Source organism: Salmo trutta, unplaced genomic scaffold (genome assembly GCF_901001165.1).
Source record: "Salmo trutta unplaced genomic scaffold, fSalTru1.1, whole genome shotgun sequence".
Lineage (NCBI taxonomy): Eukaryota > Metazoa > Chordata > Actinopteri > Salmoniformes > Salmonidae > Salmo > Salmo trutta.
This window is the reverse complement of record NW_021823349.1, coordinates 1-24,659: the sequence shown is the minus strand read 5'-3', so window position 1 is coordinate 24,659 and position 24,659 is coordinate 1. Positions and strand designations below refer to the sequence as shown.

The window sequence follows — 24,659 nt, the reverse complement described above, 5'->3', positions numbered from 1 at the left end:
TTAGATTTTTTATGTAAAGATATAATTTAATCGCATTCTTATATGTAGTAGAAAGCGATGGGTTAGAAGAAGCCTACATAACCAACCCAGCCACCCCAGTCATAGACTGTTCTCTCGGCTACCGCATGGCAAGCGGTACCGGAGCGCCAAGTCTAGGACCAAGAGGCTTCTAAACAGCTTCTATCCCCAGACTAATTGTAGTAGTAGTAGTAGCTACATTGGTCATATTGATTTTGCATTTATTATTACACCCTTAATGCATGCAATAATTGATCTGCTTTTGACAATTACACCTCTCACCACAGCATTGCGCTGCAGTCAAAGTACAGACCAAAAACCAACTACCGTCCTTCCGTTTCATGCTCCCCCAGTTTCCGGAAGATTGCTGTACAATGATGGAGAAAATGGAATCCTGAGACCGTACCCAACTATTCAACACAATTTCTGAGAATAAAACTACCAAAGTCCAAGATAACGAATAACGACACAAATACAAGACAGGTACTGTGAATGTATGACATATTTAAATGTTGTTAACTAAAATATAAAGTGGGCTGTTAAATTGTGCTAACCTGTTAGCTAGCTGGCGGTCAGCTAACGTTAGGAGTTAGCGCTTAGCAAGCAGCTAGCTAACTCGCTAACTTTGGCGAAACGGCTTCGGAAGGTGTTAGCTAGCTGACTAGCTAAATCACCTAGCTAACTCATTGGTGTTGATTATAATTAGTTAGCTAGGTAACAACGTGAAAAACATATATTGAAAAGGACCTTGTTAGCTAGCTAGATGGGTTAGATTAGCGTTGATTTACTGGCTTAGTTTCGTGTTGGTGACAATATGTCAGTCTTCCTTATGTCGTATAGGTAGATAGTTAGTATTGTTTCGAGGTATTCATTCATTTCCTTAATAGTTAGCTAGCCAGTTATAAACAGCAAAAACAACGTAAAGGTGCTTCCATCTTGCACGCTAATAACGTTACGTGTATAGAAGATAACTTAATCATATACTTTTGTGGGTGTAAGTGGATGTCTATATTTAGCGTACACAAAAGGCATCAAAAGAGCTAGCAAACTAATTCCACAAATGACTGCAGTTTAAAGGTTTCTCGTTAGCCAATGTTAAATGGTCTGTTGGCCAGCCAAATGTCTATCATGCGCTAACTAGATGGCTACATTTAGTCTTGTCAACTTGGAATGTGTGCCATGGTCACAACTTGAAATCATAAAATAATAATGTTGTTAGTATATCGTTAGCTAGCTATGGTTTTGCCACGGTAAATGTTGAGATGTAGCTAGCTAGTTAACAGAGTTGTTGTTTTCTCCATCTTTTAGATGCCATTTTCAGCCAGATGCTAAGGTTGTTAGCTAGCTAGCATGCTAATGGTTAGCTCGCCAGATTCCATTTTGTTTTTGTCGACTTTGGTCTGACTGGTTAGCTGCTGATTATTATATATATATTTTTATCAAAACACGGGACTCCGTTAAGATAATGCTTTTAAAGGAGGTGACATTGCTGCATCAGAGTAAACGATGCACACCAAGCCAGGAATAATTTTCCTTGATATCTGAAACGTCCTTATTAACTATAGTGTATTGAACGCTAGCTAACTTACTAGCTAATAAGCTGGCTAGTTAACCTGCTTTCTGCTATTTGTTGATGTCATTTAGGCCACATCAATATGTGTGTGTTTTATTAATGTGCTGCATGTCATGAATCAGATCACCTGTCTGTGGCCATCCCCCACCTGCTGACTGTGTCAGTGTGTCAAAGATTTATATTCAAAGCATTTCTATTGTCGACCCGGTACAGCCAGAAGAGGATGGCGATGGCCTACTTCTCTGAGCCTGCTTCCTCTCGAGGTTTCTTTCTTCTAGGGACTTTTTCCTGGCTCTTGCTTCTGCTTGGCTTGCTCATTCTAGGCCAGGCTACTGTAAAAGCACATTTTGACAACTGCTGATGTAAAAATACATTTTGATTGATTACATTTGATTGATTATCCATAGCAGCTGGATCGTGGTGACTCAGCAATAGACAGCGTTTTATCTCCAACTTCTCTCCCTTCGACACCTGATGGAGGGCTCCGACAGTTCCGAGCCGGGCGCCAGTGACCAACCAGAGGCCCAGCGCAGGCGGCAGCGGGACCGGCTAGATCGGGAGGAGGCCTTCTACCAGTTTGTCAACAATCTGAGTGAGGCAGACTACCGGCTGATGAGAGACAACAACCTGCTGGGTACCCCAGGTAACTTGCTTTCCTTTAATACACCTGTAGTAACACCTGTTATAAACCTGTAACACACCTCATTAGACAACAACCTGCCGTGAACCCCAGGTAACTTACTTTCCTTTAATACACCTGTTATAAACCTATAACACACCTCATTAGACAACAACCTGCCGTGAACCCCAGGTAACTTACTTTCCTTTAATACACCTGTTATAAACCTATAACACACCTGTAACACTTCATTAGACAACAACCTGCTGTGAACCCCAGGTAACTGTAATACATATCTGAGGGTTAACAGAGCATTGTAGACATTGATTTTCTATCTCATTTAAAAAGTTAGATATCTTAGCGTTCTTTTTAATTTAGGGCTTTATTTCTCTACTGCAGACTGGGTTGAATTGCGTTTTCGGTCAGTTTTTTAGATTGGCTATCGAAGGTTGTTGTCTCAGGTTTGAGTTTTTCTTATCATGCCACATCCAGGTCAGTGGGGTGGGCAGTATGTTTGGAGCATCCGCTAGTGGAACACCTTTCCTGGGGAGAGCAGTAAGAGGACAGGGCCTGTCCTGGTAAGTCTGGTGGTTCTCAGTACTGTCCTGTTGCAGTGTAAACAGGAGACATACTACAGCTTTATGGGCAAATACTTGGGTATTTACAGTACTAAATGAATGTAGTTAGTCAGTGTCTGTATACTAAGTTGTAGTTTCATCCCTCCTAGGTGAGATCACAGCAGAGGAGTTGTTGAGTCGGTTGCAGCAGATTAAGGATGGACCAGAGCAGCAGCAGCAGCCTAGCATCAACACCAGTGAGACTGGAGAAGCTACAGGAGGTAAGGCTCCTCTGTACTTTTCATTGTCATTCAAGCAGAAATTATAGTTCGACAACTTTTAAAGATGGAGTCCTTAATGGTGAAATTATGACCAGTCACTGCAAACCATTAGAATGTTGATATGTTCTGTCTTCCATTAGAACTGGCAGAAGGTCCAGAGGACCCTTCTAACGGTGACACCCTCTTGGATTGGCTGAACACCGTCAGGCGGACAGGCAACACCACCCGCAGTGGTCACCGAGGCAACCAGTCGTGGCGGGCGGTGAGCCGGACCAACCCAAACAGCGGAGATTTCCGGTTCAGTCTGGAAATCAACGTTAACCGTAACCTGGCCGAGCAACAGGCCCGCGCGGAGGGGGAGGCGCAGGCGCAGGAGGAGGCCCCAACAAGAGCACCTGGCAATGGGGTGGAGGTCCAGCCTGAGGCGGGGATGGTGGCGCCCATGGAGACAGGAGAGGTGCTGGAGGAACCAGTTGTGGAGGAGCTGGCTGTCATAGTGGAACCAGAAGCAGAGATGGAGCGAGAGCCAGAGGCTGAAGTAGAAGCTGAGCCAGAACTAGAAGTAGAGATGGTCCCAGAGTTAGTAGTAGAGGTAGTCCCACAGCCGCCCAGCCCTGTCACCACCACCCCTCCTGTCTCCAGACCAGCCAGTCCCCTGGTGCAGGCCCCTCCAGTCACCCCGGCCCCCGCCCCTCCCAGCCCTCCCCCTGAGGAGCCTCCACGACGTGGCCAGAGACGAGCCCGCAGCCGTAGCCCCGAGCAGCGCCGGACCAGGGCTCGCACCACACGGAGCCGTTCCCCCCTCACCCTGGACCGACTGGACGGCCTCCCCCGCCAAGTGCCCACCGCAGCCACCTCACACAGCCCCGCCACCCAGGCACCCGCAGAGGGAAGCTCACGGACTCGACAGCATGTTCTGTCCCGGCAGAGCACCGCAGAGTACGAGGCCCAGTCAGCCGGAACAGGGTTTGACACAGGTTCTGGGAACGCCCCAGAGCCCGTTACTACCCCACCCCAGGAGGGAGAGGCCGCGGGCGGGGAGGGAGCAGCAGGACGACGTCCCCCCACCATCATGCTGGACCTGCAGGTGCGTCGCGTTCGTCCAGGTGAGTACCGCCAGAGGGACAGCATTGCTAACAGAACCCGCTCACGCTCCCAGAACTCCAACAACACCTTCCTGTACGAGAGTGAGAGGGGTGGATTCCGCAGGACCTTCTCCCGGTCCGAGCGTGCGGGTGTGAGGACGTATGTCAGCACCATCAGGATCCCCATCAGGAGGATCAGTGATGCAGGGTTGGGAGAGGCCACCTCCATGGCTCTGCAGACCATGATACGACAGATCATGACCGGCTTTGGAGAGCTCAGCTACTTCATGGACTCAGACTCTGACTCCTCGGACTCAAACCGTGGAGCTGGTAACCCCTCCGGCGCTGCCGACCTGGCCGAGGCGCTCAACACTCCCGAGGGGGGAGTAGCCGGCATGGCGGAGGGGGCGGAGCCTCCTGTCTCAGTGAGCGGGCATAGTATGGGAGGTGCTGGGGAGGCAAGGACAGAGGAGAGGGAGGGGGAGGACGGGATTGGTCTGGGTCTGGCCCCAGGGATAGGTTTAGGGGTGGGTGGCACCATCAGGGAGGGGCGAGCTCGGCCCCGTGCGCCCATCAGTTTGGAGGAACCAGGGTCACTACCCTTCCTCCGCCTTGCTCACTTTTTCCTCCTGAATGATGAGGATGAGGAACAGCCCAGAGGACTCACCAAGGAGCAGATCGACAACCTCTCCACCAGGAACTTTGGGGAAAGTGATGCTCTGAAGACCTGCAGTGTGTGTATCACAGAGTATGCTGAGGGGAACAAGTTGAGGAAGTTGCCCTGTTCTCATGAGTACCATGTTCACTGTATCGACCGCTGGCTGTCTGAGAACTCCACCTGTCCTATCTGCCGCAGGGCCGTGTTGGTGTCTGCTAACCGGGAGAGTGTGGTCTAACCTGGAGAGCTGGAGGACAGGGGTCAACGCTGCTCCTGGCAGCTCCAGTATATAACACCGTGTCAGTTCTGCAGGCCTTTCTCTAGTCAGACCATTTACATTGTTCATGTTTTTCTTCTTAAGCCATCAGTGAGTTTTATCCAACTGACATGCCGGTGTTTGGGCAGACAGACAGACAGACAGACAGACAGACAGACAGACAGACAGACAGACAGACAGACAGACAGACAGACAGACAGACAGACAGACAGACAGACAGACAGACAGACAGACAGACAGACAGACAGACAGACAGACAGGAAGGTGATGTCCTCATAGACTCTGTAGGAAGAGACGTGAGAAAGAGATGCAACTGGCTAACAGACCCCACTCTCCCCTACCTGTCTTACCCCAAATGGGACTCCACTGTCCCCACCTGACCCTGCTCTCCACCTGAAAGACTTAACTGCATTTATCAATACTCTGGAACGGCTCACAGACTGTCAGTGTGTCAAAGCTTGCTGAATTAGTTTTTAAGTTAAAACTGTAGAATGTTGTACAGGCTTTAATGGGGAGAACAAGATGTGACGGACTCGGATTCAGTTGGGAATTCTTAGCTATCAGTTTATTTGGAATCGTATTGCATCATATTCAGGACATCGGACCAATAGTACTGATTATTGATTATGAATTGTGTTGAACCGTCGTTGAGATGGGATGTAGGTATCTGTTAACTGATGCTAGTATGTAGTCTAACTCTAGCCCATCACATGAAGCATTGATCTGGCCTGTTTCTATTTCTGCCGTCTGACAGTGTTCCATCATGACCTGGCCTGTGTACACAAAGCATATCACAGTATCAGTGGGGGTCTAGGATCAGTCCATTATTGGGGGTCTAGGATCAGTCCATTGAGGGTCTAGGATCAGTCCATTATTGGGGGTCTAGGATCAGTCCATATAATCTTATTCATTATGACCTGAAAGGGCCAACTGATCGTAGATCCTCACTCCTACTCTGGGACACTTTGTGGATACGGCCCCTGAATGATAACGACAACTCCTAGTGATCCTAACCCTGTCACTATGACATCCTGTTGGTTCTGCTACCATATGACCAGGAAGTAAACAGAGGGCTGCGTTATGGCTCTGTCTCCACCAACCTATCTCTATATAGTGCACTCCCCATAGGACTTTGGTCAGAAGTACTGCTCTATATAGGGAATGGTGCCATTTGGGAATCACATTTATGGCTTCCATGTGGTGTTGCATGAAGGATCTGGATTTAGACCCCAGCCAGGTTAGGGCCAGGCCAGGTTAGACCCTGGCCAGGTTAGACCCTGGCCAGGTTAGACCCTAGCCAGGTTGCTGCCTCTGTCCTGTGTATAGGCCTAGAACTTCTACCACCAAGAGATGTCTTCATATCTGGAACACCAGTGCAATAACTACAAAGTGGGAAAACTGAAGAAGTGTAATATTCTAAACTTGTATATTATTATTTCTAAAATATTGTAGACTGAATATTCAGTTAAAATGAAGACTTGTTCCCTTTTTAAAAAATGTGTTAAGCTTTTTATTTTCTAGAGCCTGGTTCTTTCTGTACATTCTGATAGCGCTGTTTGTTGGTGAGCGGTGGGACTGTAGGATGCTGTACGTTGGCTGATCACACAGACAGAGGGAGGGAGTGTTCCATGCCATGATGACACCACATTATTCTATAGGTTCCATGTGTTCTCACGGTTGCCGTCATTACCTCCTCCCTGTATAAATAAAGTTTTGGGTGGTTGAAGCTCTGTTATTGTTGATAATGACCAGTTGTAAATGAAATATATTGTCTTTCTGACAGTGCTTCCCTATTAGCCTGGCTGTCTTCATCAAGGCCTCCTCCTTCACTATGTTTGATGCGTCCCAAATGGCTCCCTATTCCCTATACTGACTTACTTTTGACCGGAGTTCTATGGGCTCTGGTCAAAAGAAGTGCATAATAAAGGGAATAGGGTGTCATTTTGGGTCACAGCCCAGTTCTGTATTTTAACAGGCTGTAGTTTAATATCTGTATGTTCACCAAGGGCACCCCTCTTTATCATGAAATACAGTGCCGTTGGAAAGTATTCAGACCCCTTGACTTTTGGTGAGGGGGGAACAATTTAATGTATTTTAGAATAAGGCTGTAACGTAACAAAATGTGGAAAAAGTCAAGGGGTCTCAATACTTTCTGAATGCGCTGTGTATATATTGGGGTGCTTTTAAGTGGATTTTTCCCTGTTGTATACATGTGATAAATACCACCTTCCCACTTGGTTATGAATATAGCATGAAAGGCATTGCATGGTCAATCAGATATCTGCATTGGCCGTGCATCATTTACAGTGATATGGCCTATGCATGTCAGGGCATTCCCACCCAAGATGTTTATAACTAAACCAAGATAGACCACTGCCCGTTGTTTCAAACGGGAATTAATTACTCGTAGTGGGCAGAGCCAAGCACGAGCTAGAGATCCTATTGCTGCGTTCTAGCTAACATTTGCATATTTCCGTTAGGGAACGCCTACTGTGAGTGTGTGTGCATTAACTCAATTTGCCTCTGCATTCCTAAACAATGCCATTGTTTTGTAAATGTTGGCAAAGGGTAAATTATACACAACTTAGTCCACTCTGTTCGTTACATATTTTAGTTCTGGGAACTGAAAACTGTATTGAGATCAAATGTTTCATCTACGAGAAAATTAGCAGAATGTCGGCCAAAATCCATCTAGTTCTCTCTTCCCCCACTGCTGGACACTGGGCTTCCTCTCAGCACCATATTTGGTAGTGAGCAGAAACGCCAAACCGATGCCTCAGGTATGTAGATCCGGTGAAATATCTGTCTCATTGTTCTGTGTTCGTTCTACTTGTGCTTTTGCCGAGCAGCGCACTGCTGTTGTGAAGGAAGTTCATCAAGATTTCCATAACGTTGCTCACGAGTGTCGCAGCGTTCTAATGGACTGTCTCAGTGCCAGAGGCGTCACTACAGACACTGGTTTGATTCTCGGGCTGTATCACAACCGGCCGTGATCGGGAGTCCCATAGTGGCGGCGCATAATTGGCCCAGCTGTCGCCCATGTTAGGGGAGGATTTGGCTGGGGTTGGCCGTAATTGTAAAATAAGTGTTTGTTCTTAACTGACTTGCCTAGTTAAATAAAGGTTAAAGAAAATAATGTGGTAGGCAAAATACTCTAGCAATTACGGTATTATGGTCAAGGCAATAAGAAGGAAGTGAAGGATTAAATGTCATCCATTTCTTTTCAACTCTACAGAGGAATGATGGCGCTCCGGACTTTAGGTTGTCACTTGGGGCGTTTTCAAGGGATTTACCGCCAGGTAAAACCTGTAGAATAAAACGAATGTCACCTGTTCTAAAACGGAGCTTCAGAATAGTGCCTTGTCTTTGGAAGACACTATTATTAACGAGGGGCATGTGTAGTCGTCTACAGTACAACTTCTGTATTAAATTGTAAGCTATTAACTTGTATTTAGAATGTGTAATTCATATCGAATTCTACAACCCTAAGAAACGACACCGCTACAGTGGTTTCGGTTTACCGATTTACCGTAATTACCTGAATACAGTTAACCCCAGATGTTGATTGAATTTATCATAGTACTACTTCATTTGACCACGTAGGGACGCTGTCTACACGTTCATGTGAATGTATATATTTTTTACATGCATGATTTTTTTTTGCACACCTACATTCACCCACCTGTCTCTGGCCATGTTGTCCCAGCTACAGCCCCGGTCCTGTGGTCTGGCTGTGTTGGGGGTGCGGGGGCTACCTGTGGTGGGGGTGAGATGTAAGAGCTCCGGCCCTGTACAGGTGAGTCACCTGGACCACCTGGTGTTGACCGTGAAGAGTGTTCCAGACACCTGCACCTTCTACTCCTCTGTCCTGGGCATGGAGGTCATCACCTTTAAGGTACATTCTGAGTACTGAACACAAACTGCATAATCAATGATTAGTCTATTGATCACTTTTACTGAGACATTAATTATTCTACTTTGGATAAAACATAGCGAAAACATTTTGACAACCTAACAGCCAACAAGGTAAATAAATAAATCATAGATACACTCCAACTGGACTGTGTAACCATGTGGAAAAACCCCAGCAGATGGTAGCCTTGAGCAGTCTCTCTTCTTAAAACCTCAGCAGATGGTAGCCTTGAGCAGTCTCTTCTTAAAACCCCAACAGATGGTAGCCTTGAGCAGTCTCTTCTTAAAACCCCAGCAGATGGTAGCCTTGAGCAGTCTCTTCTTAAAACCCCAACAGATGGTTGCCTTGAGCAGTCTCTTCTTAAAACCCCAGCAGATGGTAGCCTTGATCAGTCTCTCTTCTTCTTTACCCCCAGGGTAACCGTAAGGCGCTGTGTTTTGGGCAGCAAAAGTTGAACCTGCACCAGGTGGGTCAGGAGTTTGAACCCAAGGCTCTGAGACCCACCTCAGGATCAGCTGACCTTTGTCTCATCACCTCCACCCCCCTGGCTGCTGTAGCTACACACCTACAGGTGACACACAGCTGCTACACCTCCAAGTTATCTACTACATTGTTTCAGTCTTCCACCTGAACCATATGGATGGACAGGCTGTCTTCCAGTAGGTTGCTGTTCTGCCATGTCCTGAATGTCCCTGTGTGACTGTCTCCATCTATCTGTCACCTGCAGGCGTGTGGTGTGGAGATAGAGGACGGTCCGGTGGAGAGGAGTGGCGCGGTTGGACCCATCACCTCTCTCTACTTCAGAGACCCAGACCACAATCTGATAGAGGTCTCTAACTATAACCAACCAACAAAGGACTGAGGCCTTATGTCAACCTCTAACTACTTGTACAACCAACAGCCTTTAGCTAAACATCTACCTTCAACAGACCAATAGCCTTTAGCTAAACATCTACCTTCAACAGACCAACAGCCTTTAGCTAAACATCTACCTTCAACAGCCTTTAGCTAAACATCTACCTTCAACAGACCAACAGCCTTTAGCTAAACATCTACCTTCAACAGACCAACAGCCTTTAGCTAAACATCTACCTTCAACAGACCAACAGCCTTTAGCTAAACATCTACCTTCAACAGCCTTAGAACAACAATTTAACTGTAGCAGAACAACAAAGGACTAAGGGCATTCTTATATTTTGTGTTTTTTGCTTCAGCCAACTTATTTGTCTTTTGGCAGGAAGATAACAGTAGTTAGACTGAAGGGTTATTGCTAAGGTAACCCTTAGGAGGACAACAACGTAGTTCCTACGTGTCATGTTTTGGCCTAGCCAGATTTGTATGTTAGCCAATTCCTTTGTTGTTTGGGGTGATAACATTACTCGTTTAAAAAAAAAAAATGAAAGCGGCAAAATAGTTGTTTGAAGCAGAACCATATCTACAGTAGGTCAGTCTGCGTCGATTCAGTATCTACATGGAGTATCTTCAACTTTCTGGTCAGTCAGCGTTGATTCAACAAACCAAAGTCCATTTTTAAGATGTAAATGTAGCATTACAGATACTATCATAACTAAATGCTGTAACTCTAACTCCAGCTGGCCCTGTTTAGACCTGTTTATTAATGGCTCTTGCCAGTCCACTCTGGTACAGAGGCTGTTCAGTTCATATTGACGACATGTAGCTACAGCTTGTTGTTTCAGCTAGCAGGACTGACGGGTCAGATGGTGTCAGCAGGCAGGCGACGCCAGGGCCTTATTACACACTGCATGCATCCCAAATGACACCCTATTAACTATATAGGTCATTAGTCTTGACCAGGGTCCATTGCGGTCTACAGTAGTGCACTATGTAGGGAATATTGTTCCATGTGGGACATATCTAAACTAACAGTCAGAGGGTAAGTGCAATATAGCGTGGGACATAGTATGTGTCCAAAATGGCACCCTTCTCCTTATGGGGCGCTGATCAAAAGTAGAGCACTATATAAGGTGCAATTTAGGAAGCACCCTATTTTCTCTCCAACTATTCTCCTGATCTGGCAGTCTCACTACAAAACCTGCCGGAACAAAGTCTCCATGTCGATTTGGCTGGCTAACCTCAGCTACTTAAAGTGCCCTGAAATAGTATGAAGATGTGAGCAACTAAATATTATGGCAATTAAGTGTTATTATAGCTTTCTGTACATCCTGTCCCCCTGGTCTAGCTGTTTGTGTTAAGGTCTGTATGGCTGAATGCAATACATAAAACAAGCCCTTCTATATAAAAGGCCATTGTGTGTGTGTTCTCATCACTGTGTAACTGGGGTGTTCCTATGTAAATGTGTCACGTTACATTAACATGTGAGTGTAGAGGCTCAGAGAGTTGGTTATTTGTAAGACATTATGGGGGATGTCTGTCTTCTCCATATTGGAACTCACATTACTGTGAACGGATCCATGGAAAACCAACACGATACACATTGACACACACACACAACACTGACAACACTGTTAGTGCCCATCCATCAGGTCTAGGTTCTAACTTCCTGTTCTTACTGCCTACCCATCCATCAGGTTTAGGTCCTAACTTCCTGTTCTTACTGCCTACCCATCCATCAGGTCTAGGTTCTAATTTCCTGTTCTTACTGCCTACCCATCCATCAGGCTTAGGTCCTAACTTCCTGTTCTTACTGCCCATCCATCAGGCTTAGGTCCTAACTTCCTATTCTTACTGTCTCGTGAATTTATGTAGGCTTGCCATAACAAAGGGGTTGAATACTTATTGACTAAAGACATTTCAGATTTTAATATTTTATTAATTTGTAAACATTTCTAAAAACAAATGTCCACTTTGACATTGTGGAATATTGTATGTAGATCAGCGGCACAAAATCTCAATATTATCCATTTTAAATTCAGGCTGTAACACAACAAAATGTGGAAAAAGTCAAAGGGTGTGAATACTTTCTGAAGGCACTTTGAGATTTCAGCTGATATACGAAGGGCTATATAAATAAAAATAAATTTGATTTGAATTTGACTGTACATCACTTTTCCTTATATTGTTTTTGTTTTCACTTAATAACCAGGTAACAAAGAAAGGCTTGCTCCTTAACTGGAATAGGCATAATTTCCAGTGTCTCCATATTCCAGTAACTTCCACGGTTGCCAAGCTAATCTGTGTCTCCATACTTGGTTTAGAACTAGTTTAAAGATAGCTACAACGTTCCTGGTTTCAGTGTTCAGGATATGTGATATTTACAGACCCTGCATTGTGTAGAATAATGGCTAATCTGGGAATCACCTGGTGTAAAAGAGTTACTGGAAGAGAGAGTTTGTTTTATGGGCGTCTGTGCTTCCTCAAAGGTAGTCAACAAGTGAAACATCGGGGTCATAGTCTCTGGACATTCCCTAGTTTGATTTCTCTCCTTAAGTTACAGTTGAAGTTGGAAGTTTACATACACTTAAGTTGGAGTCATTAAAGCTTGTTTTCAACCATTCCACAAATTTCTTGTTAACAAACTATAGTTTCGGCAAGTCGGTTAGGACATCTACTTTGTACATGACACAAGTAAGTTTTCCAACAATTGTTTACAGACAGATTATTTCACGTATAATTCACATGTATCACAATTCCAGTGGGTCAGAAGTTTACATACACTAAGTTGACTGTGCCTTTAAACATCTTGGAAAATTCCAGAAAATGATGTCATGACTTTAGAAGCTTCTGGTAGGCTAATTGACATCATTTGAGTCAACTGGAGGTGTACCTGTAGATGTATTTCAAGGCCTACCTTCAAACTCAGTGCCTCTTTGCTTGACATCATGGGAAAATCAAAAGAAATCAGCCAAGACCTCAGAAAAAAAATTGTAGACCTCTACAAATCTTGTTCATCCTTGGGAGCAATTTCCAAACGCCTAAAGGTTCCACGTTCATCTATACAAACAATAGTGACGCAAGTATAAGCACCATGGGACCACGCAGCTGTCATAACGCTCAGGAAAGAGATGCGTTCTGTCTCCTATAGATGAACGTACTTTGGTGCGAAAAGTGCAAATCAATCCCAGAACAACAGCAAAGGACCTTGTGAACATGCAGGAGGAAACAGGTACAAAAGTATCGATGTCCACAGTAAAACGAGTCCTATGTCGACATAACCTGAAAGGCCGCTCAGCAAGGAAGAAGCCACTGCTCCAAAACTGCCATAAAAAAGCCAGACTCCGGTTTGCAACTGCACATGGGGACAAAGATCATACTTTTTGGAGAAATGTCCTCTGGTCTGATGAAACAAAAATAGAACTGTTTGGCCATAACGACCATCGTTATGTTTGGAGGAAAATGGGGGAGGCTTGCAAGCGGAAGAACACCATCCCAACCGTGTATCACGGGGGTGGCAGCATCATGTTGTGGGGGTGCTTTGCAGCAGGAGGGACTGGTGCACATCACAAAATAGATGGCATCATGAGGAAGGAAAATGATGTGGATATATTGAAGCAACATCTCAAGACATCAGTCAGGAAGTTAAAGCTTGGTCGCAAATGGGTCTTCCAAATGGACAATGACCCCAAGCATACTTCCAAAGTGTGGCAAAATGGCTGAAGGACAACAAAGTCAAGGTATTGGAGTAGCCATCACAAAGCCCTGACCTCAATCCTAGAAAATGTGTGGGCAGAACTGAAAAAGTGTGTGCGAGCTAGGAGGCCTACAAACCTGACTCAGTTACACCAGCTCTCTCAGGAGGAATGGGCCAAAATTCACCCAACTTATTGTGGGAAGCTTGTGGAAGGCTACCTGACACATTTGACCCAAGTTACACAATTAAAACGCAATGCTACCAAATACTAATTGAGTGTATGTTAACTTCTGACCCACTGGGAATGTGATGAAAGAAATAAAAGCTGAAATAAATAATTCTCTACTATTACTCTGACCTTTCATATTCTTAAAAATAAAGTGGTGATCCTCACTGACCTAAGACAGGGAATTTTTACTTTAATTAAATGTCAGGAATTGTGAAAAAGTGAGTTTAAATGTATTTGTCTAAGGTGTATGTAAACTTCCGACTTCAACTGTAGATCTCAGGCAGCATCTTAAATGGCATCCCTATGTGTACTACTTTTGACAGGGGCCTATTGATGTGTACTACTTTTGACCAGGGCCCTATTGATGTGTAATACTTTTGACCAGGGCCCTATTGATGTGTACTACTTTTGACCAGGGCCCTATTGATGTGTACTACTTTTGACCAGGGCCCTATTGATGTGTACTACTTTTGACCAGGGCCCTATTGATGTGTACTACTTTTGACCAGGGCCCTATTGATGTGTACTACTTTTGACCAGGGCCCTATTGATGTGTTGATGAGTCGATGGCTTTGGATGATTCTTTGATGGCTGGTGGTAAACAGGGAAACACCTGTTCAAAACACAAAATGTTATTGGGCTGTTTTCTAGCTCTAGCCTGCTGTTTCTGGCCAACCCAGACCTCTCAGTCCTCTGGGAACAGTAAGAACCACAACACAACCACATACAGGAGTCACTTAGTAACTTTAGCGTATTAACCAGACAGTTGGAAATTACTCACAACAGACAGACAACCCATATCCTTACGGTTGTCTGTTATTTATGTGTCTGACGAGACTATGTCCTTTTATGTTCTCTTTAAGAACAGCATCAGTGTTTCCATAGAAGCCACCTTTTCACAGTCGCCAAATCCAGAACAAATTCAACAAAGTGTACAGTATTATATAGAGCCCTTTATTGCATGGAACTTCCTTTCGTCTCATATTGCTCAAATAAACAGCAAACGTGGTTTCAAAAAACAGATAGAGCAACACCTCACGGCACAACGCCTCTCCCCTATTGGACCTAGATAGTTTGTGTGTATGTAGTGATATGTAGGCTACGTGGCCTTTACTTTTTATTTTATGTAGTTCTGGCCTTGAGCTGTTCTTGTCTAATGATGTTCTGTATTATGTCATTCTGTATTATGTTTCATGTGGACCCCAGGAAGAGTGGCTGCTGCTTTTACAACAGCTAATGAGGATCCTAATATAATACCAATTAGGAGTGACAGAAACCAGGATGGAATTAAATCCCAGGACACTGTCCTCTCCTTGAAACTCCACACTGTCTGTCTGTCTGTCTGTCTGTCTGTCTGTCTGTCTGTCTGTCTGTCTGTCTGTCTGTCTGTCTGTCTGTCTGTCCATGTCTGTCTGTCTGTCTGTCTGTCTGTCTGTCTGTCTGTCTGTCTGTCTGTCTGTCCATGTTTGTCTGTCCCTGACTGTCTGTCTGTCTGTCTGTGTCTTGTGTTTGCCTGTCTGTCTGTCCGTGTCTGTCTGTCTGTCCGTGTCTGTCTGTCTGTCTGTCCGTGTCTGTCTGTCTGTCTGTCTGTCTGTCTGTCTGTCTGTCTGTCTGTCTGTCTGTCTGTCTGTCTGTCTGTCTGTCTGTCTGTCTGTCTGTCTGTCCCTCACTGTCTGTCCCTGACTGTCTGTCTGTCTGTCTGTGTGTTGTGTTTGCCTAACCCCAGGAAGAGCAGAGATTTAATAATTTAAAAAAACTTTGTTTAACTAGGCAAGTCCGTGAAGAACAAATTCTTATTTACAATGACGGCCTACACTGGCCAAACCAGGACGATGCTGGGCCAGTTGTGCACCACCCTATGGGACATCCAATCACGGCTGTTTGTGAAACAGCCTGGATTAAACCCGGGTGTCTGTAGTGATGCCTCTAGCGCTGAGATGCAGTGCCTTAGACCGCTGCACCACCTGGGAGCCCTGCTGCCTTGGCAGGATCCAATGAGGATCCATAATAAACCCCAGAAAGAGTAGCTGCTGCCTTGGCAGGAACTAATGGGGATCCATAATAAACCCCAGGAAGAGTAGCTGCTGCCTTGGCAGGAACTAATGGGGATCCATAATAAACCCCAGGAAGAGTAGATGCTGCCTTGAAAGGAACTAATGGGGATCCATAATAAACCCCAGGAAGAGTTGCAGCTGCCTTGGCAGGAACTAATGGGGATCCATAATAAACCCCAGGAAGAGTTGCAGCTGCCTTGGCAGGAACTACTGGGGATCCATAATAAACCCCAGGAAGAGTAGCTGCTGCCTTGGCAGGAACTAATGGGGATCCATAATAAACCCCAGGAAGAGTTGCAGCTGCCTTGGCAGGAACTAATGGGGATCCATAATAAACCCCAGGAAGAGTTGCAGCTGCCTTGGCAGGAACTAACGGGGATCCATAATAAACCCCAGGAAGAGTTGCTTCTAACATGGCAGGAACTAATGGGGATCCATAATAAATACAAATACCTGAGCTCTGCAAGGAAAATTCTACTTCGTCACTAGTCCCAGATGGAGATATAGAAAGTAACAGGAACATAGAGGATCAGGATCAGATGATATTAACAGGAACATAGAGGATCAGGGTTATTGTTCTTTTCAGTATTTGGGAAACCCTCAGGCCTTTCCTCTTTGCTTCAGGATTATTGTTTTGTACAGTATATGGGACACCCTCAGGTGTGCTCTTTCCTCTGTGCATCAGGGTTATTGTTCTGTACAGTATATGGGAAACCCTCAGGTCTTTCCTCTGTGCATCAGAATTGTTGTTTTGTACAGTGTATAGGAAACCCTCGGGTCTTTCCTCTGTGCATCAGGGTTTTTGTTCTGTACGGTATATGGGAAACCCTCAGGTGTGGTCTTTCCTCTGTGCATCAGGGTTATTGTTCTGTACGGTATATGGGAAACCCTCAGGTCTTTCCTCTGTGCATCAGGGTTATTGTTCTGTACGGTATATGGGAAACCTTCAGGTCTTTCCTCTGTGCATCAGGGTTATTGTTCTGTTCAGTATATGGGAAACCCTCAGGTCTTTCCTCTGTGCATCAGATTTGTTGTTTTGTACAGTATATGGGAAACCCGCAGATCTTTCCTCTGTGCATCGGGGTTATTGTTCTGTAGGGTATATGGGAAACCCTCAGGTCTTTCCTCTGTGCATCAGGGTTATTGTTCTGTATGGTATATGGGAGACCCTCAGGTCTTTCCTCTGTGCATCAGGGTTATTGTTCTGTACAGTATATGGGAAACCCTCAGGTCTTTCCTCTGTGCATCAGGGTTATTGTTATTTTCATTATATGGGAAACCCTCAGTTCTTTCCTCTGTGCATCAGGGTTATTGTTCTGTTCAGTATGTCGGAAACCCTCACGTGTGGTCTTTCCTCTGTGCATCAAGGTTATTGTTCTGTACAGTATATGGGAAACCCTCATGTCTTTCCTCTGTGCATCAGGGGTATTGTTCTGTACGGTATAATGGAAACCCTGAGGTGTGGTCTTTCCTCTGTGCATCAGGGTTATTGTTCTGTACAGTGTTTGGGAAACCCTCAGGTCTTTCCTCTGTGCATCAGGGTTTTTGTTCTGTTCAGTATGTCGGAAACCCTCAGGTGTGGTCTTTCCTCAGTGCATCAGGGTTATTGTTCTGTACAGTATATGGGAAACCCTCAGGTCTTTCCTCTGTGCATTAGGGTTATTGTTCTGTACGGTATATGGGAAACACTCAGGTCTTTCCTCTGTGCATCAGGGTTATTGTTCTGTACAGTATATGGGAAACCCGCAGATCTTTCCTCTGTGCACCAGGGTTATTGTTCTGTATGGTATATGGGAGACCCTCAGGTCTTTCCTCTGTGCATCAGGGTTATTGTTATTTTCATTATATGGGAAACCCTCAGTTCTTTCCTCTGTGCATCAGGGTTATTGTTCTGTTCAGTATATGGGAAACCCTCAGATCTTTCCTCTGTGCATCAGGGTTATTGTTCTGTACGGTATATGGGAAACCCTCAGGTCTTTCCTCTGTGCATCAGGGTTATTGTTCTGTACAGTATATGGGAAACCCTCATGTCTTTCCTCTGTGCATCAGGGGTATTGTTCTGTACGGTATAATGGAAACCCTGAGGTGTGGTCTTTCCTCTGTGCATCAGGGTTATTGTTCTGTACAGTGTTTGGGAAACCCTCAGGTCTTTCCTCTGTGCATCAGGGTTTTTGTTCTGTTCAGTATGTCGGAAACTCTCAGGTGTGGTCTTTCCTCAGTGCATCAGGGTTATTGTTCTGTACAGTATATGGGAAACCCTCAGGTCTTTCCTCTGTGCATTAGGGTTATTGTTCTGTACGGTATATGGGAAACCCTCAGGTCATTCCTCTGTGCATCAGGGTTATTGTTCTGTACAGTATATGGGAAACCCTCAGGTCTTTCCTCTGTGCATCAGAATTGTTGTTTTGTACAGTATATGGGAAACCCTCAGGTCTTTCCTCTGTGCATCAGGGTTATTGTTCTGTACAGTATATGGGAAACCCGCAGATCTTTCCTCTGTGCATCAGGGTTATTGTTCTGTAGGGTATATGGGAAACCCTCAGGTCTTTCCTCTGTGCATCAGGGTTATTGTTCTGTATGGTATATGGGAGACCCTCAGGTCTTTCCTCTGTGCATCAGGGTTATTGTTCTGTACAGTATATGGGAAACCCTCAGGTCTTTCCTCTGTGCATCAGGGTTATTGTTATTTTCATTATATGGGAAACCCTCAGTTCTTTCCTCTGTGCATCAGGGTTATTGTTCTGTTCAGTATGTCGGAAACCCTCACGTGTGGTCTTTCCTCTGTGCATCAAGGTTATTGTTCTGTTCAGTATATGGGAAACCCTCATGTCTTTCCTCTGTGCATCAGGGGTATTGTTCTGTACAGTATATGGGAAACCCTCAGGTCTTTCCTCTGTGCATCAGGGTTATTGTTCTGTACAGTATATGGGAAACCCTCAGGTGTGGTCTTTCCACTGTGCATCAGGGTTATTGTTCTGTACGGTATATGGGAAACCCTCAGGTCTTTCCTCTATGCATCAGAGTTATTGTTCTGTACAGTATATGGGAAACCCTCAGGTCTTTCCTCTGTGCATCAGGGTTATTGTTCTGTACAGTATATGGGAAACCCTCAGGTCTTTCCTCTGTGCATCAGGGTTATTGTTCTGTACAGTATATGGGAAACCCGCAGATCTTTCCTCTGTGCATCAGGGTTATTGTTCTGTAGGGTATATGGGAAACCCTCAGGTCTTTCCTCTGTGCATCAGGGTTATTGTTCTGTATGGTATATGGGAGACCCTCAGGTCTTTCCTCTGTGCATCAGGGTTATTGTTCTGTACAGTATATGGGAAACCCTCAGGTCTTTCCTCTGTGCATCAGGGTTATTGTTATTTTCATTATATGGGAAACCCTCAGTTCTTTCCTCTGTGCATCAGGGTTATTGTTCTGTTCAGTATGTCGGAAACCCTCAGGTGTGGTCTTTCCTCTGTGCATCAAGGTTATTGTTCTGTACAGTATATGGGAAACCCTCAGGTCTTTCCTCTGTGCATCAGGGTTATTGTTATTTTCATTATATGGGAAACCCTCATGTCTTTCCTCTGTGCATCAGGGGTATTGTTCTGTACGGTATAATGGAAACCCTGAGGTGTGGTCTTTCCTCTGTGCATCAGGGTTATTGTTCTGTACAGTGTTTGGGAAACCCTCAGGTCTTTCCTCTGTGCATCAGGGTTTTTGTTCTGTTCAGTATGTCGGAAACCCTCAGGTCTTTCCTCTGTGCATCAGGGTTATTGTTCTGTACAGTATATGGGAAACCCTCAGGTCTTTCCTCTGTGCATCAGGGTTATTGTTCTGTACAGTATATGGGAAACCCGCAGATCTTTCCTCTGTGCATCAGGGTTATTGTTCTGTAGGGTATATGGGAAACCCTCAGGTCTTTCCTCTGTGCATCAGGGTTATTGTTCTGTATGGTATATGGGAGACCCTCAGGTCTTTCCTCTGTGCATCAGGGTTATTGTTCTGTACAGTATATGGGAAACCCTCAGGTCTTTCCTCTGTGCATCAGGGTTATTGTTATTTTCATTATATGGGAAACCCTCAGTTCTTTCCTCTGTGCATCAGGGTTATTGTTCTGTTCAGTATGTCGGAAACCCTCACGTGTGGTCTTTCCTCTGTGCATCAAGGTTATTGTTCTGTACAGTATATGGGAAACCCTCATGTCTTTCCTCTGTGCATCAGGGGTATTGTTCTGTACGGTATAATGGAAACCCTGAGGTGTGGTCTTTCCTCTGTGCATCAGGGTTATTGTTCTGTTCAGTGTTTGGGAAACCCTCAGGTCTTTCCTCTGTGCATCAGGGTTTTTGTTCTGTTCAGTATGTCGGAAACCCTCAGGTGTGGTCTTTCCTCAGTGCATCAGGGTTATTGTTCTTTACAGTATATGGGAAACCCTCAGGTCTTTCCTCTGTGCATTAGGGTTATTGTTCTGTACTGTATATGGGAAACCCTCAGGTCTTTCATCTGTGCATCAGGGTTATTGTTCTGTACAGTTTATGGGAAACCCTCAGGCCTTTCCTTTGTTCATCAGGGTTATTGTTCTGTTCAGTATATCGGAAACCCTCAGGTGTGGTCTTTCCTCAGTGCATCAGGGTTATTGTTCTGTACAGTATATGGGAAACCCTCAGGTCTTTCCTCTGTTCATCAGGGTTTTTGTTCTGTACAGTATATGGGAAACCCTCAGGTCTTTCCTCTGTGCATCAGGGTTTTTGTTCTGTACGGTATATGGGAAACCCTAAGGTGTGGTCTTTCCTCTGTGCATCAGGGTTATTGTTCTGTACGGTATATGGGAAACCCTCAGGTCTTTCCTCTGTGCATCAGGGTTATTGTTCTGTAGAGTTTAATGGAAACCCTCAGGTCTTTCCTCTGTGCATCAGGGTTATTGTTCTGTTCAGTATATGGGAAACCCTCAGGTCTTTCTTCTGTGCATCAGGGTTATTGTTCTGTACGGTATATGGGAAACCCTCAGGTCTTTCCTCTGTGCATCAGGGTTATTGTTCTGTACAGTATATGGGAAACCCTCAGGTCTTTCCTCTGTGCATCAGAATTGTTGTTTTGTACAGTATATGGGAAACCCTCAGGTCTTTCCTCTGTGCGTCAGGGTTATTGTTCTGTAGGGTATATGGGAAACCCTCAGGTCTTTCCTCTTTACATCAGGGTTATTGTTCTGTATGGTATATGGGAGACCCTCAGGTCTTTCCTCTGTGCATCAGGGTTATTGTTCTGTACAGTATATGGGAAACCCTCAGGTCTTTCCTCTGTGCATCAGGGTTATTGTTATTTTCATTATATGGGAAACCCTCAGTTCTTTCCTCTGTGCATCAGGGTTATTGTTCTGTTCAGTATGTCGGAAACCCTCAGGTGTGGTCTTTCCTCAGTGCATCAGGGTTATTGTTCTGTACAGTATATGGGAAACCCTCAGGTCTTTCATCTGTGCATTAGTGTTATTGTTCTGTACGGTATATGGGAAACCCTCAGGTCTTTCCTCTGTGCATCAGGGTTATTGTTCTGTTCAGTATATGGGAAACCCTCGGGTCTTTCCTCTGTGCATCAGGGTTATTGTTCTGTACAGTATAATGGGAAACCCTCAGGTCTTTCCTCTGTGCATCAGCGTTATTATTCTGTACAGTATATGGGAAACCCTCAGGTCTTTCCTCTGTGCATCAGGGTTATTGTTCTGTACAGTATATGGGAAACCCTCATGTCTTTCCTCTGTGCATCAGGGGTATTGTTCTGTACGGTATAATGGAAACCCTGAGGTGTGGTCTTTCCTCTGTGCATCAGGGTTATTGTTCTGTACAGTGTTTGGGAAACCCTCAGGTCTTTCCTCTGTGCATCAGGGTTTTTGTTCTGTTCAGTATGTCGGAAACCCTCAGGTGTGGTCTTTCCTCAGTGCATCCGGGTTATTGTTCTGTACAGTATATGGGAAACCCTCAGGTCTTTCCTCTGTGCATTAGGGTTATTGCTCTGTACGGTATATGGGAAACCCTCAGGTCTTTCCTCTGTGCATCAGGGTTATTGTTCTGTACAGTTTATGGGAAACCCTCAGGCCTTTCCTTTGTGCATCAGGGTTATTGTTCTGTTCAGTATATCGGAAACCCTCAGGTGTGGTCTTTCCTCAGTGCATCAGGGTTATTGTTCTGTACAGTATATGGGAAATCCTCAGGTCTTTCCTCTGTGCATCAGGGTTATTGTTCTGTACAGTATATGGGAAACCCGCAGATCTTTCCTCTGTTCATCAGAATTGTTGTTTTGTACAGTATATGGGAAACCCTCAGGTCTTTCCTCTGTGCATCAGGGTTATTGTTCTGTACAGTTTATTGGAAACCCTCAGGCCTTTCCTTTGTGCATCAGGGTTATTGTTCTGTTCAGTATATCGGAAACCCTCAGGTGTGGTCTTTCCTCTGTGCATCAGGGTTATTGTTCTGTACAGTATATGGGAAACCCTCAGGTTTTTCCTCTGTGCATCCGGGTTATTGTTCTTTTCAGTATATGGGAAACCCTCAGGTCTTTCCTCTGTGCATCAGGGTTGTTGTTCTGTACAGTATATGGAAAACCCTCAGGTGTGGTCTTTCCTCTGTGCATCAGCGTTATTATTCTGTACAGTATATGGGAAACCCTCGGGTCTTTCCTCTGTGCATCAGGGTTGTTGTTCTGTACAGTATAATGGGAAACCCTCAGGTCTTTCCTCTGTGCATCAGGGTTATTGTTCTGTACGGTATATGGGAACCCTCAGGTCTTTCCTCTGTGCATCAGGGTTATTGTTAATTTCATTATATGGGAATCCCTCAGTTCTGTCCTCTGTGCATCAGGGTTATTGATCTGTTCAGTATGTCGGAAACCCTCAGGTGTGGTCTTTCCTCAGTGCATCAGGGTTATTGTTCTGTACAGTATATGGGAAACCCTCAGGTCTTTCCTCTGTGCATTAGGGTTATTGTTCTGTACGGTATATGGGAAACCCTCAGGTCTTTCCTCTGTGCATCAGGGTTATTGTTCTGTTCAGTATATGGGAAACCCTCAGGTCTTTCCTCTGTGCATCAGGGTTATTGTTCTGTACGGTATATGGGAAACCCTCAGGTCTTTCCTCTGTGCATCAGGATTATTGTTTTGTACAGTATATGGGAAACCCTCAGGTCTTTCCTCTGTGCATCAGGGTTATTGTTCTGTACAGTATATGGGAAACCCTCAGGTTTTTCCTCTGTGCATCCGGGTTATTGTTCTTTTCAGTATATGGGAAACCCTCAGGTCATTCCTCTGTGCATCGGGGTTGTTGTTCTGTACAGTATATGGAAAACCCTCAGGTGTGGTCTTTCCTCTGTGCATCAGCGTTATTATTCTGTACAGTATATGGGAAACCCCCTGGTCTTTCCTCTGTGCATCAGGGTTATTGTTCTGTTCAGTATATGGGAAACCCTCAGGTCTTTCCTCTGTGCATCAGGGTTATTGTTCTGCACGGTATATGGGAAACCCTCAGGTCTTTCCTCTGTGCATCAGGGTTATTGTTCTGTACAGCATATGGGAAACCCTCAGGTCTTTCCTCTGTGCATCAGGATTATTGTTTTGTACAGTATATGGGAAACCCTCAGGTCTTTCCTCTGTGCATCAGGGTTATTGTTCTGTTAAGTATATGGGAAACCCTCAGGTCTTTCCTCTGTGCATCAGGGTTATTGTTCTGTACGGTATATGGGAACCCTCAGGTCTTTCCTCTGTGCATCAGGGTTATTGTTATTTTCATTATATGGGAATCCCTCAGTTCTGTCCTCTGTGCATCAGGGTTATTGATCTGTTCAGTATGTCGGAAACCCTCAGGTGTGGTCTTTCCTCAGTGCATCAGGGTTATTGTTCTGTACAGTATATGGGAAACCCTCGGGTCTTTCCTCTGTGCATTAGGGTTATTGTTCTGTACGGTATATGGGAAACCCTCAGGTCTTTCCTCTGTGCATCAGGGTTATTGTTCTGTTCAGTATATGGGAAACCCTCAGGTCTTTCCTCTGTGCATCAGGGTTATTGTTCTGTACGGTATATGGGAAACCCTCAGGTCTTTCCTCTGTGCATCAGGATTATTGTTTTGTACAGTATATGGGAAACCCTCAGGTCTTTCCTCTGTGCATCAGGGTTATTGTTCTGTACAGTATATGGGAAACCCTCAGGTTTTTCCTCTGTGCATCCGGGTTATTGTTCTTTTCAGTATATGGGAAACCCTCAGGTCATTCCTCTGTGCATCGGGGTTGTTGTTCTGTACAGTATATGGAAAACCCTCAGGTGTGGTCTTTCCTCTGTGCATCAGCGTTATTATTCTGTACAGTATATGGGAAACCCTCTGGTCTTTCCTCTGTGCATCAGGGTTATTGTTCTGTTCAGTATATGGGAAACCCTCAGGTCTTTCCTCTGTGCATCAGGGTTATTGTTCTGCACGGTATATGGGAAACCCTCAGGTCTTTCCTCTGTGCATCAGAATTGTTGTTTTGTACAGTATATGGGAAACCCTCAGGTCTTTCCTCTGTGCATCAGGGTTATTGTTCTGTACAGTATATGGGAAACCCGCAGATCTTTCCTCTGTGCATCAGGGTTATTGTTCTGTACAGTATATGGGAAACCCTCAGGTTTTCCTCTGTGCATCCGGGTTATTGTTCTTTTCAGTATATGGGAAACCCTCAGGTCTTTCCTCTGTGCATCAGGGTTGTTGTTCTGTACTGTATATGGAAAACCCTCAGGTGTGGTCTTTCCTCTGTGCATCAGCGTTATTATTCTGTACAGTATATGGGAAACCCTCGGGTCTTTCCTCTGTGCATCAGGGTTATTGTTCTGTACAGTATAAT

General features: G+C 44.9%; 2 protein-coding genes across 4 annotated transcripts; both read left to right on the top strand.

Annotated features, from left to right (window-relative positions):
- Positions 1 to 375: 375 nt before the first annotated feature.
- rlim (ring finger protein, LIM domain interacting) lies at positions 376 to 6,861 on the top strand. Of its 3 annotated transcripts, none has more exons than XM_029748672.1 (4): positions 376 to 501; positions 2,002 to 2,234; positions 2,923 to 3,048; positions 3,189 to 6,861. In XM_029748672.1, exons 2-4 carry the CDS (start codon positions 2,066 to 2,068, stop codon positions 5,027 to 5,029), a joined length of 2,136 nt encoding a protein of 711 aa, XP_029604532.1. In that variant the 5' UTR covers positions 376 to 501; positions 2,002 to 2,065; the 3' UTR covers positions 5,030 to 6,861. The 3 variants fall into 3 exon arrangements, with proteins under 3 accessions (XP_029604532.1, XP_029604533.1, XP_029604531.1); XM_029748673.1 differs by having other exon boundaries at positions 1,999 to 2,234; positions 2,938 to 3,048; XM_029748671.1 differs by having other exon boundaries at positions 1,999 to 2,234.
- A 1,090-nt stretch (positions 6,862 to 7,951) lies between these two features.
- glod5 (glyoxalase domain containing 5) lies at positions 7,952 to 11,248 on the top strand. Its single transcript, XM_029748674.1, has 4 exons — positions 7,952 to 8,367; positions 8,775 to 8,963; positions 9,397 to 9,552; positions 9,709 to 11,248. Exons 1-4 carry the CDS (start codon positions 8,275 to 8,277, stop codon positions 9,841 to 9,843), a joined length of 573 nt encoding a protein of 190 aa, XP_029604534.1. The 5' UTR covers positions 7,952 to 8,274; the 3' UTR covers positions 9,844 to 11,248.
- Positions 11,249 to 24,659: the final 13,411 nt, after the last annotated feature.

Excerpts from the sequence above, each read along its gene's own strand:
- rlim (XM_029748672.1), top strand. The coding sequence starts at position 2,066 with ATGGAGGGCTCCGACAGTTCCGAGCCGGGCGCCAGTGACCAACCAGAG. Across the intron at positions 2,235-2,922 it reads CAACCTGCTGGGTACCCCAG|TTTCATCCCTCCTAGGTGAG; the intron begins GTAACTTGCTTT and ends ACTAAGTTGTAG. Across the intron at positions 3,049-3,188 it reads GACTGGAGAAGCTACAGGAG|AACTGGCAGAAGGTCCAGAG; the intron begins GTAAGGCTCCTC and ends GTCTTCCATTAG.
- glod5 (XM_029748674.1), top strand. The coding sequence starts at position 8,275 with ATGTCATCCATTTCTTTTCAACTCTACAGAGGAATGATGGCGCTCCGG. Across the intron at positions 8,368-8,774 it reads TTCAAGGGATTTACCGCCAG|CTACAGCCCCGGTCCTGTGG; the intron begins GTAAAACCTGTA and ends ATGTTGTCCCAG. Across the intron at positions 8,964-9,396 it reads TGGAGGTCATCACCTTTAAG|GGTAACCGTAAGGCGCTGTG; the intron begins GTACATTCTGAG and ends CTTTACCCCCAG.